We start from the raw sequence: 16,239 nt of genomic DNA on the forward strand, positions 1-16,239 counted from the left end.
CTTTCTTTCTTTCTTTCTTTCTTTCTTTCTTTCTTTCTTTCTTTCTTTCTTTCTTTCTTTCTTTCTTTCTTTCTTTCTTTCTTTCTTTCTTTCTTTCTTTCAGCATTACACCATGCTGGCTCCATAGTAGTGTGTTGAAATTTGATGTTTTCTTCCTGGGATTGTTATATATTTATGGCTTTGTATATATATGTGTGTGTGTGTGGCTATATATTTCTGGACTTTTTCCAATGCTAGAATATCTTTTTTGAGGTGTGATGACCAGAATTGTTACCACACTCCAAAAACGACATTATACACTTTTGGTGATGTCAGAGGTGTGGCCTAGTATGCAAATGACAGTGATGTCAGAGGTGTGGCCTAGTATGCAAATGACGGTGATGTCAGAGGTGTGGCCTAGTATGCAAATGATGGTGATGTCAGAGGTGTGGCCTAGTATGCAAATGATGGTGATGTCAGAGGTGTGGCCTAGTATGCAAATAATGGTGATGTCAGAGGTGTGGCCTAGTATGCAAATGATGGTGATGTCAGAGGTGTGGCCTAGTATGCAAACGACGATGATGTCAAAGGTGTGGCCTAGTATGCAAATGATGGTGATGTCAGAGTTGTGGCCTTGTGTACTGAGTTCTTTTTCTATAAAAAAAAGCCCTGCCTAAATGAATCATCTCCCTTGGATCTGAGTTGCTATACTACTGAAGTTTGAGCCGCAGTGGGTTTACCCCATTGCTGGTAACCCAGACGGCTACCTTTACTTAGAGCACCCCACACTGGATAGGAGGGCAAAGATCTCAAAAAGATCTTGCTCAGGGGTGGAATTCTAACAGGAGCTCCTTTGCATATTAGGCCACACACCCCTGATGCAGCAAATCCTCCAAGAGCTTACAAGGCTCTTCTTACAGGGCCTACTGTAAGCTCTTGGAGGATTGGCTACATCATGGGGGTGGGGCCTAATAGACAAAGGAGCTCCTGCTAGAATTCCACCCCTGATCTTGCTGCAGGTCAGGCATTAATAAAACTCTCTTTTAACCCATCTGCTTGAGTCTTCCGTCTGCATTCTGGGGCATCCTGGGAAAGCAGCAAATTATTCCCATCGCTAAACATTAGAAAATTAGGAAAAGGACGCATGGAAGGTTGTTGCTGTTTTTCAAAGAATGCATACTTGGAACTTCTCTCTTGTACCTGCTGTGCTGCTCGTATTTCTGCTCAGTGAAATAATAAATGGGTTCAATGAAGCGTCGTATGTGAAGGCGCCGGGAAGGAGAGCGGATCCGTGTTCACTGGCCAGAATCACACTAACAGTGTGGTCTTCTCCTCTCTAGAAATCAAGAGCAAGACACAGGCCTCAGATTCAGCAGGAGCTCACAGGAGGGCAGCTCCTGAACCTTTCTGAGGGTTCCCCCTCTTCCTCTCCACCTACCTACCTTTTCCATTGAATAGGAGGTGCAGCTGCATAACAATCCCTGGATGAGGAGAGCGGGCAGCCAGCCAGCCACCAGGGGCTTTGCCACGCCCCCAGCAGCCCTCATTAACCCCTGGAGAAGTCCACACCACCCTTTTTCCACTTCTTATGTAATTATGGGCAGCGAGTGGCTTGCTGGCCTTTTGACTGGGGGGGAGGGGCAATCCAGGAGAGCCCCAGGCAAGCGAGGCCTGCTTGGACTAACTGGATCTCTAGCCAATCTAAGCAGGCCTTGCTCATCTGGGGCTCTCCTTTCTTGCATCAGGTTGCTTTTGACTGGGGGGGGGCATATGCTAATGAGTTATGCTAATGAACTCCACCACCTTTTTTTCTACAAAATGACCCCTGGCAAGATATATGCAAAAAAAGGTGATTCCATGGTAGTAAGCCATGGAGTCCCACTAGGGTTGCCAGCCTCCAGGTGGCAGCTGGAACTGTACTGAGATTACATCTGATCTTCAGGCCCAGCAAAAAGAGGAAGCCCTGTGATTCACACGAGAAAAAAAGCCCCAGGCTCATGGCCAGAATTACTAAGAAAAATATATGTATTCAATAAAGTGCAAAACAATACAAAATTCTGTGTGTGATTCTTACAGATATGCTACTGTTCAGGGGTGGAATTCTAGCAGGAGCTTCTTTGCATATTAGGCCACGCCCCCCTGATGTAGCCAATCCTCCTGGAGCTTACAGTAGGCCCTGTACGAAGAGTTCTGTAAGCTCTTGGAGGATTGGCTACAGGGGTGGAATTTTAGCAGCAGCTCCTTTGCCTATTAGGTCACACCCCTGATGGAGCCAATCCTCCTGGAGCTTACAGCAGGCCCTGGACTAAGAGCACCGTAAGCTCTTGGAGGATTGGCTACATCAGGGGTGTGTGGCCTAATATGTAAAGGAGCTCCTGCTAGAATTCCACCCCTGTAGCCAATCCTCCAAGAGCTTACAGGGCTCTTCGTACAGGGCCTACTGAAAGCTCCAGGAGGATTGGCTACACCAGGGGTGTGTGGCCTAATATGCCAAGGAGCTCCTGCTAGAATTCCACCCCTGTAGCCCATCCTCCAAGAGCTTACAGGGCTCTTCGTACAGGGCCTACTGAAAGCTCCAGGAGGATTGGCTACACCAGGGGTGTGTGGCCTAATATGCCAAGGAGCTCCTGCTAGAATTCCACCCCTGTAGCCAATCCTCCAAGAGCTTACAGGGCTCTTCGTACAGGGCCTACTGAAAGCTCCAGGAGGATTGGCTACACCAGGGGTGTGTGGCCTAATATGCCAAGGAGCTCCTGCTAGAATTCCACCCCTGTAGCCCATCCTCCAAGAGCTTACAGGGCTCTTCGTACAGGGCCTACTGAAAGCTCCAGGAGGATTGGCTACACCAGGGGTGTGTGGCCTAATATGCCAAGGAGCTCCTGCTAGAATTCCACCCCTGTAGCCAATCCTCCAGGAGCTTACAGGGCTCTTCATACAGGGCCTACTGTAAGCTCTTGGAGGATTGGCTACATCAGGGGTGTGTGGCCTAATTTGCAAAGGAGCTTGTTACAACCTTGACCTTGGCTCCACCCCCAATGTCTCATGGCTCCACCCTAAAGTCTCCTGGCTCCACCCACAAAGCCCCCAGATATTTCTTGAATTGGACTTGGCAACCCTTGTTGGCCCAGTTCCGACTAAAGCAATACAGGCACAGAGGTTTCATACAGTGAATTTCATTCTGTTAAGGAGCTATCTCTGAAGCAATCTGGCCATTTCAAACGGTGCCGCACTTTTCCCCTTGCCTCTATTCACCATGTGATCTTCCTCAAACTTATTTTGAATGCTCCAAGTTGAGAGTCAATGGTGCCGCTGTAGCACTGAAGCGCTATAGGTCTCTAGTGCTATAGCGCTCAACTTTGAACACTAAAAAAAATGTTCAAAGAAGATTGCTTGGCAAAAAAAAGGGCAGGGGGGAAACACTGCAGACATTTTAAACAGCACAATACAGCGATTCAGACGCAGAAAGAAGAGGTGAAAATGGAAGGCAGCAACTTCATGATGCCATGTACATTAATAGGAAACAGAGAGTGAGTATAAATGGGCAATCTTCGCAGTGGAAGACGGTAAGCAGTGGAGTGCCACAGGGCTCAGTACTGGGTCCCATGCTTTTTAACTTGTTCATTAATAATCTGGAGTTGGGAGTAAACAGTGAAGTGGCTAAGTTTGCAGATGACACTAAATTGTTCAGGGTGGTAAGAACCAGAGAGGATTGTGAGGCATTCCAAAGAGGCACTCCGCCTATCGAGACTGGGTGAGTGGGCATCAACGTGGCAGATGAGGTTCGATGCGGCCAAGTGCAAAGTAATGCACACTGGGGCCAAAAATCCCAGCTACAAATACAAGTTGATGGGGTGTGAACTGGCAGAGACTGACCAAGAGAGAGATCTTGGGGTCATTGTAGATAACTCACTGAAAATGTCAAGACAGTGTGCAATTGCAATAAAAAAGGCCAGCGCCATGCTGGGAATTATTAGGAAGGGAACTGAAAACAAATCAGCCAATATCATAATGCCCCTGTATAAATCGATGGTGCGGTCTCATTTGGAATATTGTGTACAATTCTGGTCACTGCACCTCAAAAAGGATATTATAGCATTGGAAAAAGTCTGGAAGAAGGCAACTAGAATGATTAAAGGTTTGGAACACTTTCCCTATGAAGAAAGGTTAAAACGTGGGGCTCTTTATCTTGGAGAAACGTCGACTGTGGGGTGACATGATAGAGGTTTACAAGATTAAGCATGGGATGAAGAAAGTAGAGAAAGAAGTACTTTTCTCCCTTTCTCACAATACAAGAACTCGTGGGCATTCAATGAAATTTCTGAGCAATAGGGTTAGAACGGATAAAAGGAGGTACTTCTTCACCCAAAGGGTGATTAACATGTGGAATTCACTGCCACAGGAGGTGGTGGCGGTTACAAGCATAGCCAGCTTCAAGAGGGGTTTGGATAAAAATACGGAGCAGAGGTCCATCAGTAGCTATTAGCCGCAGCATATTATTGGAACTGTCTTGGGCAGTGATGCTCTGTATTCTTGGTGCTTGGGGGGGGGGGGTGGAAGTGGAAGGGCTACTAGCCCCACTTGAACCTCCTTTTCTTTGGCCACTATGTGACACAGAGTGTTGGACTGGATGGGCCATTGGCCTGATCCAACATGGCTTCTCTTATGTTCTTATGTGACACAGAGTGTTGGACTGGATGGGCCATGGGCCTGATCCAACAGGGCTTCTCTTATGTTCTTATGTGACACAGAGTGTTGGACTGGATGGGCCATTGGCCTGATCCAACATGGCTTCTCTTATGTTCTTATGTGATACAGAGTGTTGGACTGGAGAGGCCATTGGCCTGATCCAACATGGCTTCTCTTATGTTCTTATGTGACACAGAGTGTTGGACTGGATGGGCCATTGGCCTGATCCAACATGGCTTCTCTTATGTTCTTAATTTACCTCAAGAATGGCTCAACTACAAAAGCCGCTTTGTGTGAAAAAGTAAATACAAACAGTCAGCAGTCAGTTGCCAAAATCATTGTGTCTGAAATGACACTAAGAACCCATTAGCAACCAGCCACCAAAACGGATTACAAAGGCAGTTTGAAAGCGGCCTTCAACAGATTTCCCTTCCCTCATGAACAAAAAAAATGAAGACGTTCCTTACCCACGGAGGAAGCCTGCATTCAATGACGGTTGCGTTGCTGGCACGGGCATTAATTGGGCAAGGCTGAGAACCGAATGCCACCAGGTGTATCCCGTCGAAACCCGAACCTGTGAGGGTTACTGGGAGCCCACCTGTTTAAAAAAAAAAAAAAGCCATGACTTCATGATGCCGTGTACATATTTGAAACTCCAGTTCGATAATACATGAGTTTCTGCTGTAAAGGAGAATGCGGTACGACATCAAAAAGCATTTTTTAAAAGAGCTGGATCCTTTTCCTGCCTCTTTGCCTCTGGCTTGTGAAGGTCCGTGATCCTGGACTTCAGTTTGCCACCTCTTGTGGGGATAGTCAAAAGGCTTTTTGAAGAACGGCTTTAAAAGAAGCTGGGAGAAAACATGTCGGGACTTTCATTATTTAAACAAAAATTTTTTTGAATATGCCCAAGTTGTTCCAGGAATTTCTAAGGCATGTATGAACAGCACAATCCTAATCAGAATTACACCTTTCTAAATCCATTGGTTTTAAATCCCGTGGTAAAGCTGCAGTACTGCAGTCTGAGCTCTCTGCTCACGACCTGAGTTCGATCCTACATAAGAACATAAGAGAAGCCATGTTGGATCAGGCCAATGGCCCATCCAGTCCAACACTCTGTGTCACACAGTGGCAAAAAATTTTATACATACACACACACTGTGGCTAATAGCCACGGATGGACCTCTGCTCCATATTTTTATCTAAACCCCTCTTGAAGGTGGCTATGCTTGTGGCCGCCACCACCTCCTGTGGCAGTGAATTCCACATGTTAATCACCCTTTGGGTGAAGAAGTACTTCCTTTTATCCGTTTTAACCTGTCTGCTCAGCAATTTCATCGAATGCCCACGAGTTCTTGTATTGTGAGAAAGGGAGAAAAGTACCTCTTTCTCTACTTTCTCCATCCCTTGCATTATCTTGTAAACCTCTATCATGTCACCCCGCAGTCGACGTTTCTCCAAGCTAAAGAGCCCCAAGCGTTTCAACCTTTCTTCATAGGGAAAGTGTTCCAGCCCTTTAATCATTCTAGTTGCCCTTTTCTGGACTTCCTCCAATGCTATAATATCCTTTTTGAGGTGCGGCGACCAGAATTGTACACTGTACTCCAAATGAGACCGCACCATCGATTTATACAGGGGCATTATGATACTGGCTGATTTGTTTTCCCTTCTTAATAATTCCCAGCATGGCGTTGGCCTTTTTTATTGCAAACGCACACTGTCTTGACATTTTCAGAAGCTGGGTTCAGGTAGCCGGCAGAAGCTGGGTTTTCAGGTAGCCGGCTCAAGGTTGACTCAGCCTTCCATCCTTCCGAGGTTGGTAAAATGAGTACCCAGCTTGCTGGGGAGAAAGTGTAGATGACTGGGGAAGGCAATGGCAAACCATCCCGTAAAAAGTCTGCCATGAAAATGTTGTGATGCGACATCACCCCAGAGTAGGCTTCCCAATCCCCAGGTCCCAGAGGGGGATCCCCCGGTTTTACAGGCTTCCCCCCTCCCTCAGCCAGCTGGCCGGCAGGGGAAGCCCCGCCCCCAGAGCCATCATGCACCTCTACAAACGATTCCCATAGGGAATGATGGGGAATTGATCCGTGGGTATCGGGGGCTCTGGGGAAGCTGTTTTTTGAGATAGAGGCACCAAATTTTCAGTATAGCATCTAGTGCCTCTCCCCAAAATACCTCCCAAGTTTCAAAAAGATTGGACCAGGGGGTCCAATTCTATGAGCCCCAAAAGAAGGTGCCCCTATGCTTCATGATTTCCTATGGAAGGAAGGCATTTAAAAATTTGTGCAGTCCCTTTAAATGTGATGGCCAGAACTCCCTTGGAGTTCAATTATGCTTGTCACACCCTTGCTCTCGGCTCCGCCCCCAATGTGTCCTGGCTCCACCCCCAAAGACTCCTGGCTCCACCCCCAAAGTCCCCAGATATTTCTTAAATTGGACTTGGCAACCCTACCCCAGAGTCTGAAACGACCAGTGCTTGCACAGGGGACTGCCTTTACCTTTTTTAAATCCATTGGTGTACATTGGCTACAGCTCTGCGTGACAGTTTTCCTGCGCTAGGCACCGCTCTACAAGACTTTCCCTTGTCCCATTACACCAGGAGACCCAGTGGGAATAATAAAGTTTTAAGGAAACAGAAATCTTAGACTTGGAATAAACCTACCCAAGCCTCTACTGGTAAATGAGGGATTATTTCTGTATTTATTTTTCAAGTTCTACCCCCCTTTTCTCCCCAATGGAAACCCAAAATGGCTTACAACGTCCTTTCTTTCTCTCTTTTATTATCACAATAACAATTCTGTGATGGAGGTTAGGCTGAAAGGCTTCGACTAGGCCTGGCTCACCCACCAAGCTTCCATTGTGGAATGGGCATTCGAATCTTAATCTCTCAAACGTGGCCCAACACTCTAACTGCTACGCTACCCCAGCTCTTGTAATGAGGTAAACTAGCGGGAACGAGATGGTTTACAAAGATTATTCCGAAAGAAACCGAAAGCTAAGGTAAATATAAAAGTCCCACGGAGGCTGTGACACTCTAACCGTTGCCTGCCGCTGCCTCCCTAATGAGAAATGCTGATGGGAACAAGATGGTTGACCATGTTGAAGTGAACAAGGAGAAAGTTTATTCAGAAAGAAACAGATAACAGTGGTAGATGTTAAGAATCCACTGGGGGCTGTGAGATATACAGCGTTAAACAACACATGCCTAAGCAAAGCATGTTTGCAACATAGAAGATACAGGACTTTTGTGCAATGACGTGTTAACCAGATCCAGTTAACACTGCCGGTCTTTTTTAACTGTCAAGCATGCTATTTCTAAGTGCTGGTTTATCCATACATTTCTTCTCTTCCCTCCCCCACCCTCACTTTTATCTTTTTCTCTCTGTGAATGCATAATAAATCTCTCTGCTTCCAGGATGTTTAGTGTAACCTTGCATTCACAATGTAAAATGCCTCTCCCCCAGATTCTCACAGCCATGTCTTATCAGCTAGCAGAGAATATGTGAGAAACGGAGATGTTCACCTTCCTTAGTCATAAAAGAGATAATAGCGAGTAGCCTTTGAACCTTCAACTCACTTTGCATCTTTACGTTATTCTTTTGAAGTTATCTGTAACCCTTTCCTTTGAAGTAGCCTATAAAATACTATGCAGTGCTGTGGCAAGCATTACTTCCAAGGTATCTGTCCTTGGAGCAAGTCATGGAGTTTCAATAAAACAAGTCTTTGATTTAAAACAAAAGCTTGATTATTTCAAAATATCGGTGCTTGACATTAACACCTCAACTGCCCAGAGAGGAGACCTTAATCAAAGGTCGGATTTTAGAAGAAGAAGATATTGTATTTATATCCCGCCCTCCACTCCGAAGAGTCTCAGAGCGGCTCACAATCTCCTTTACCTTCCTCCCCCACAACAGACACCCTGTGAGGTAGATGAAGATATTGGATTTATATCCTGCCCTCCACTCCGAAGAGTCTCAGAGTGGCTCACAATCTCCTTTCCCTTCCTCCCCCACAACAGACACCCTGTGAGGTAGATGAAGACATTGGATTTATATCCCGCCCTCCACTCTGAAGAGTCTCAGAGTGGCTCACAATCTCCTTTCCCTTCCTCCCCCACAACAGGCACCCTGTGAGGTAGATGAAGATATTGGATTTATATCCCGCCCTCCACTCCGAAGAGTCTCAGAGCGGCTCACAATCTCCTGTACCTTCCTCCCCGACAACAGACACCCTGTGAGGTGGGTGGGGCTGAGAGGACTCTCACAGCAGCTGCCCTTTCAAGGACAACCTCTGCCAGAGCTATGGCTGACCCAAGGCCATGCTAGCAGGTGCAAGTGGAGGAGTGGGGAATCAAACCCGGTTCTCCCAGATAAGAGTCCGCACACTTCGATGGATTTGTCCATAGATCTTTAAGTCTAGCTCCTAAGTGACCGTTATCCTTCATTCACAACTCCCAACTTCAAACCGACAACCATTCAAACCTATAAAAAGAACGGGATCACCGAGGAACCAGAAAGCCTAACTATAGCCACACCTCACCATGAAAATGATAAATATAAACACCAAAAACTTATAGGAAATTATATTTATGAATCAGTAAACTCAATCAAAAAATCTAGAACAGAAGTTTCCATCGTATACATCAGCTATCCAGCCAGCATCCAAAACAATCCAGTCTCGTTATATAAAACTCCAAACAGATTCCTATTACACTATGAAAATATCACAGGCCCATACATAAAGTATGAGGACTAAATCTTCAGATGAATTTCTTATATTTACCTTAGCTATCAGCAGGGGTCGTTTTGTAAAAAAAAAATAGCTGGTGGAGCTCATTAGCATAACTCATTAGCATAAGCCACTGCCCCCCCCCCCAGACAACAGCAACCCGACACAAGAAAGGAGAGCCCTGGACGAACGAGGCCTGCTTGGGCTGGCTAGGGATCCAGCCAGCCCAAGCAGGCCTTGCTCACCTGGGGCTCTCTTGGGCCCAGTCAAAAGGCCAGCAAGCCACCCGTCACCCAAAATCACATAAGTGGAGAAAGGGTGGTTCGGGCTTCTCCAGGGGTTAATGAGGGTTGCTGGGGGGCTGGCTGGCTGGCTGCCCGCTCTCCTAATCCAGGGATTGTTATGCAGCTGCACCTACTACTCAGTGGACAAAGTAGGTGGGGAGGAAGAGGAGGAACCTTCAGAAAGGTTCAGGAGCTGTGCTCCTGAGAGCTCCTGCTGAATCGGAGGCCTGGCTATCAGTGGCATCATACCGCAAGGAGGTCCTTGTCCTTCCCACGCTTCATCCCCAAATCTCCAGGTGTTTCTCAACCTGGATCCAGCAACCCTATCCCCCATCCCCCGCCGGTGACCAGACCACTGTATTCACACATACCAATCTCTGAAGCCATTGGAGGTTCGACGGCTGTCAGTCGGGGCACAACGCTCACGAATATTCCTCCTTCTCTACTGGCATTGACTGCAAAACCGCAGGGTCTCACCAACACCGTAACTCTGTGCAATCTGGGAGGCAACAAATCCATGCGGCAAAGAGCGCTGCTGTGGTTGGAAGCCAGGATTTCACAGTCCATCTGGTTCACCTCAACAAGCAATGCCCCCTGGTCTGCGGCGAAGCCAGATCCCACAAGATGGATTAACATGTGAATGCCATCCTCTGCAATGACAAATTCGGAGTAAAACACAGAAAGCGAATATTCGCTTTCAACGGCAGACTCCCACGTATAACCATCAGACAATGAGATATAACTCAACATCTTCTGTGGAACGCATCTTCTGTGGAAAGGTTCTGCTTTTGAGTTTGAGAGGAATGTTGTCCCCTCTCTAAGAAAGTTAGGGACATGACAATTCTCCTTATTTTGGGACCGTCTAAGGTGCTAACAGATATTTCTGGGGAAACTGCTGGTTGATGAAATACCAGCAATCACTAGAATGACAACTAGGTTTTGTGCCCAAGTGATCAAACAAAAGAATACTTTTAAATAATAGGAGCTTTTCTCTTTTGGTGTAGACTCTGTGGAGCTATTACAAATAACTACTGCTATGTACTAACATTTTTATCTACATTTTAATGCTGTTGTATTATATGGACCTGTATTTTAGTAGTATACCTTTGACAGATTTGTACTTTTAATTACTGATAGATTTGTGCTTTTTACCTGGTCTAGGACTGTTATAATAAACACTGACTGACTGAATTTCAGAGGGGAGGTAGTGTGATGATTTTTTTTTTTTAAGTCCCCAGTCACAAATGTGCAAGTTGATCCTTGCTGGGGTAAATGCCAAACAATGAATGTTCTTGGATGATAATGATGATATAGGATTTGTATCCCGCTCTTCACTCTGAATCTCAGAGTAGCTCACAATCTCCTTTACCCTCCTCTCCCACAACAGACACCCTGTGAGGTGGGTGGGACTGAGAGAGCTCTCACAGAAGCTTCCCTTTCAAGGACAATTCCTACGAGAGCCATGGCTGACTCAAGGCCATTCCAGCAGCTGCAAGTGGAGAAGTGGGGAATCCAACCTGGTTCTCCCAGATAAGAGTCCACACACTAAACCACTACACCAAACTGGCTCTCGACACCCTGTGAGGAAGGTGGGGCTGAGAGAGCTCTCACAGAAGTTGCCTTTTCAAGGACAATTCTGCGAGAGCTATGGCTGACTCAAGGTCATTCCAGCAGGTGGAAGTGGAAGAGTGGGGAATCAAACCTGGTTCTCTCAGATGAGAATCCGTTCACTTAACCACTGTTGGGCTGGCTCCCCTCTCCCTTTTTTCAAACTCCTATAACTTAAAGGAAGCATTGGCTCATCATTTTGGGTCTCTATATCAGTTAATCTTCGAGAGATTAGAGTTTTTGCTTTGTTAGTCCCATACAAGGGTGGAATTCAAGCAGGAACTCCTTTGCATATTAGACCACACACCCCTGATGTAGCCAATCTTCTGAGAGCTTACAAAAAAGAGCCTTGTAAGCTCCAGGAGGATTGGCTACATCAGGGGTGTGTGTAATATGCAAATGAACTCCTGCTACAATTCCACCTCTATAGGTTAGGGCTACAATCAAACAGTAGAATTATAATGAAGGGCAAAAATGCACAGGCTTACCTACAGAATATTCGACACTGTCGACTAATGGAGTAGATTCCAAGAGATACTGGAAAATGCATGAACCGGAACAGTTTGCTGGAACGTCATTCACTGCAACCACAACCTGGAAAGACAGAAGAAACTGAGAAGTCATGCCAGATTCGGAGAGGTGGAGTGAGAGAACACAAATGTTGGCTTCTTTAGGACAGTACAACTACCCAGGCTGTTTTCAAAATGGAGAGAGGGCAGATTTCTTCATTTTTGCCAGAAATCAAACAAGAATCAGACTCTTGCATGGCATTCTCTTTATCTTTCCCAGATCCAGCATCCAACTGCAAGCATAGGACAGACCAGGGGTGGCCAAACTGTGGTTCGGTAGCCATATGTGGCTCTTTCGCACCTATTGTGTGTCTCTCAAAGCTCCCACTACCTTGCCAGCCAGCTGGGAGAAGGCATTTATCTCTTTAAGCCACTTATCCAAGCCAAGTCAGCAACTTGGGGAATGCATTAAAAGCTTTTTTCTTTCCAACTCTCCCACCCTTCTCTCTCTCCCTCTCCATCTTCCTTCCTTCCTTCCTTCCTTCCTTCCTTCCTTCCTTCCTTCCTTCCTTCCTTCCTTCCTTCCTTCCTTCCTTCCCTCCTTCCTTCCTTCCCACCTTCCTTCCTTCCTTCCCACCTTCCTTCCCACCTTCCTTCCTTCCTTCCTTCCTTCCTTCCTTCCTTCCTTCCTTCCTTCCTTCCTTCCCCTCCCTCCTTCCATCCTTCCTTCCCCTCCCTCCTTCCATCCTTCCTTCCCCTCCCTCCTTCCATCCTTCCTTCTCTCCACTCCCTCCTTTCATCCTTCCCCTCCCTCCCGCTCTCCTTCCGTCCTTCCCCCTTTCCTCCCTCCCTCCCTTCTTCTTTCAATCATCTAATGTTCAGGTCTTGTGGTTGTCAAACATCTGATGTGTATTCTATGTGGCTCTTACGTTAAGCAAGTCTGGCCACCCCGGGACAGATTCAGTGGCAACTGCCTTTCAACAGCAGTGTGCAGCAACATTTCAAACGGGGCAAGGGCTCATTTTTTATTCTGGCAACAAAATGGCTCTAGCCAATTCCTCAGGAGCTTGGCTGTCCTGCTGAGTGCAGGAGAACTTTGTGTTATCTTCAGTAAAAAGCTACGGTTTCACTTGAAGTCAGTGTGGCTGCCTACAAACTGCAATCGGGGCAGGTGTGGTGTGGTGGCTGGAGTGTCAGGCTAATATCTAGGAGACCCAGGTTCCAACCCTAATCCTGCCATGGAAGCTCACTGTACCAGCCACTCTCCTTCGGCCTAACCTGCCTTATGGGGTTGATTTGAGGCAAAACAGAGAAAAGGTGCTCTGAACTCCTCAGAGGAGGGTTGAGGTAAAAATACAAGAGAGAGAAAAAGGCTGAGGTAAAAATACAAGAGAGTTTTCAGGCCTAGTCATCAGTACATGTTTGTCTGGATGGGCAGCAAAAGGGCAGGGCCGGCTCGCCCACTAGGCAAACCAGGTGGTTGCCTACGGCACTGGGAGGGGGGTGCCAAATTGGGCTTCCCCCCTTCGGTGCCCAAGACAAATGCCTAAATTCCCCCTCACTGCCACCACTGCCGCCACCACCATCCCCCTCCCTTCCCTTCCCCAGAACTCCGCCTGCCCCCCCCCCCGCGTAATCAGAGGAGCAATCAGAGGAGTGTGCCGTGATGAGGCTGGGCCCTACCAGCTTCAAGGCGGCCAACATCTGAGAGCTGGAGGAGGCTTCGCTCCCCCCTCACTTCCGATTCCGGAAAGGAGGGGGAAGAAGCCTCCTCCAGCGCTCTCTTCAAAAAATGTTCAGATGCCAGTAGGGCCCAGCCTCATCGCAAATTGCTCCTCTGATTGATCGGGAGGTGCGACGGAGTGCGGCGCTGCAGAGGGAGGACAGGAGGCAGCAGCGGTGTGGGGGCGGCGGTGGCAGCAGGCAGGGAGTCCGCCTGGGGCACCATGCACCCTAGGGCCAGTGCCCCAGTAGTAGTAGGGATGGTGGCTCAGTGGTAGAGCATCTGCTCGGTAAGCAGAAGGACCCAGGTTCAATCCCCGGCATCTCCAACTAAAAGGGTCCAGGCAAATAGGTGAGAAAAACCTCAGCTTGAGACCCTGGAGAGCCGCTGCCAGTCTGAGTAGACAATACTGACTTTGATGGACCAAAGGTCTGATTCAGTATAAGGCAGCTTCATATGTTCATAGGGCCAGCACTGCAAAAGGGATATCCATCTTCTTGACGGCCCTTAACCTGGAAGTTCTAATAAGAACACAAAAGAAGCCATGTTGGATCAAGCCAATGGTTCATCCAGCCCAACACTTATGTCATATAGTAGGTAAAAACCCAGGTTCTATCAGGAAGTCCACCAGCAGGGCCAGAACCCCAAAAACCCTCCCACTCTTGTCGCCCTCCTAGCATCAAGAATGCAGAACATCACTGCCCCAGACATAAGAACATAAGAGAAGCCATGTTGGATGAGGCCAAAGGCCCATCCAGTCCAACACTCTGTGTCACACGGTGGCTAAAAAAACCAAGTGCCATCAGGAGGTCCACCAACAGGGCCAGAACTCCAGAAGCCCTCCCACTGTGTCTCCCCACCAAGCACCAAGAATACAGAGCATCACTGCCTTAGACATAATGTTCCTCTATATCTTGTAGCTAATAGATATTAATTGACCTCTATACCAAATGTTTATTCAATCCCCTCCTGAAGCTGTTCGAATTCTGTACAGGGTAACACTTGTAGTTCTCTACAAATTCTTTCAGAATAACATTCAATGCATGTGAGTTAAAGGATAACTTTAGGCACCAGTTTTAAATAATATCTATTACATGGTACAAATACCATCTAACCATAATCTTACCTCATAACTATCCCTTTTTAAAGAGCAAAAATTAGGTTAGCATACCCACGAAAAGTTGGTCCTTTGTCAGTTTTCCTAACATTTATGAGGTATGGCTTCGACTTTCAATCAGCTTCCGTACCTGTGTGAAATCGTTGGGGGTAGCAAGCATGTCCCCAAAAATCGGGCTAATGAAAACACCTCCATCAAATACAACCCGAGCTGTAACCACTGGGTTCAGACCAGTGAGGTTTTCGGCAGACACCTTGAACAGAAAGAAAAGGTTGAGGATCAGATTGACTTTTCACTTTTGTCATGAAGTTAACATGGTGGGAAACAGGTTTCATTTCGTGCTCGAGAACAGTTTGCTGTTAGCTTTCTCCAATGTTGTTATTGGAGAACATTATTCCCACTCCAGGGGGAGGGGAGTTACTTGGGAGTAGAGTTGCCAAACTCCAGGTGGCACCAGGATAGATCTCTTGCTATTATAAGTGATCTCCAGACAACCGTTCAGTTCCGTTCAATTCAGACCTTTATTGGCATAAAAGCAATCATGATTCACAATCGAAAGTAGGTACAAAGGCCTGAAGTATAGTAAGAACAGTACATAAAGCAATCAATTAAAATGGCAGCCAATAATACTATACTTGGCTCCCGCATAATGGGCCCTAATTGGAATCGGCTGTATGCGATTCCGCATACAGCCAAATCAGGGGTGATTCGGTGGTTGATTTGGTTCGGCCGAACCAAATGCACACCCCTAGTAGACACCCAGCAATTAAAATACAGGAGTATGCCTAGATTTAATTTTATAGGCTTCTACTAAGAAATTCGCAACACATGTAGTAATGTGGGGATTAACATCTTCTTTAAAAAGTTGGTTAGAGTTTTCCTTTTAGTAAATACATTGTGTGTTGGGAGATATTCAGCTAAAAATTGTCTACGTTGTGAAGCCAGGAAATGGCATTCTAAAATAATATGGGATATAGAATCAAGGACTTCTAATTCACATGGACATAATCTATTTTGGAGAGGTATCTGTCTAAACCTACCAGTTGATGGGAAGGCATTTAAATGTGCCAGAGTAAAAGTCCGACGACAGAATGGGGAATCTAAAGTAAAAAAAATAATGGGGCATCTTCCCATGTCTTTGGAGTATACCTAGATTGGCTGCAGGAGTCCAGACAACCACTTCTCCTGGAGAAAATGGCTGCTTCAGAGGGTGGAGTCAATGGCATTACAAATTGCTGAGGTCCCTCCCCCGACAATTCTGCCCAGGCTCCACCCCCCAAAACTTCAGGTATTTCCCAGCCCAGAGCTGGCATTCCTATTTGGGACACATGAACCAGTTCCCTCCTCCCCTTGAAACAGGAGTCCCCTGGCAGTCAGATCCTATTGAGAGTCAGTTTGGTGTAGTGGTTAAGTGTGCGGACTCTTATCTGGGAGAACCGGGTTTGATTCCCCACTCCTCCACTTGCAGCTGCTAAAATGGCCTTGGGTTAGCCATAGCTCTTGCAGGAGTTGTCCTTGAAAGGGCAGCATCTGTCAGAGCTCTTTCAGGCCCACCTACCTCACAGGGTGTCTGTTATCCATCACACAAAGAGGAAAAGGAAGAAA

General features: G+C 46.8%; 1 protein-coding gene across 1 annotated transcript in view; it reads right to left on the bottom strand.

The window, feature by feature from the left end:
- Positions 1 to 16,239, bottom strand: part of PKHD1 (PKHD1 ciliary IPT domain containing fibrocystin/polyductin) — a 323,925-nt gene that overhangs the window by 269,839 nt on the left and 37,847 nt on the right. Inside the window, exons 15-19 of the mRNA XM_060256755.1 lie at positions 14,765 to 14,887; positions 11,774 to 11,879; positions 10,049 to 10,327; positions 5,133 to 5,263; positions 1,180 to 1,315 (exon numbers count right to left, since the gene is read on the bottom strand). Of these exons, the coding sequence (XP_060112738.1) occupies positions 1,180 to 1,315; positions 5,133 to 5,263; positions 10,049 to 10,327; positions 11,774 to 11,879; positions 14,765 to 14,887 (775 nt within the window). The remainder of the gene's footprint in view (positions 1 to 1,179; positions 1,316 to 5,132; positions 5,264 to 10,048; positions 10,328 to 11,773; positions 11,880 to 14,764; positions 14,888 to 16,239) is intronic.

This window comes from Heteronotia binoei, chromosome 1, assembly GCF_032191835.1.
Source record: "Heteronotia binoei isolate CCM8104 ecotype False Entrance Well chromosome 1, APGP_CSIRO_Hbin_v1, whole genome shotgun sequence".
Classification (NCBI taxonomy): domain Eukaryota; kingdom Metazoa; phylum Chordata; class Lepidosauria; order Squamata; family Gekkonidae; genus Heteronotia; species Heteronotia binoei.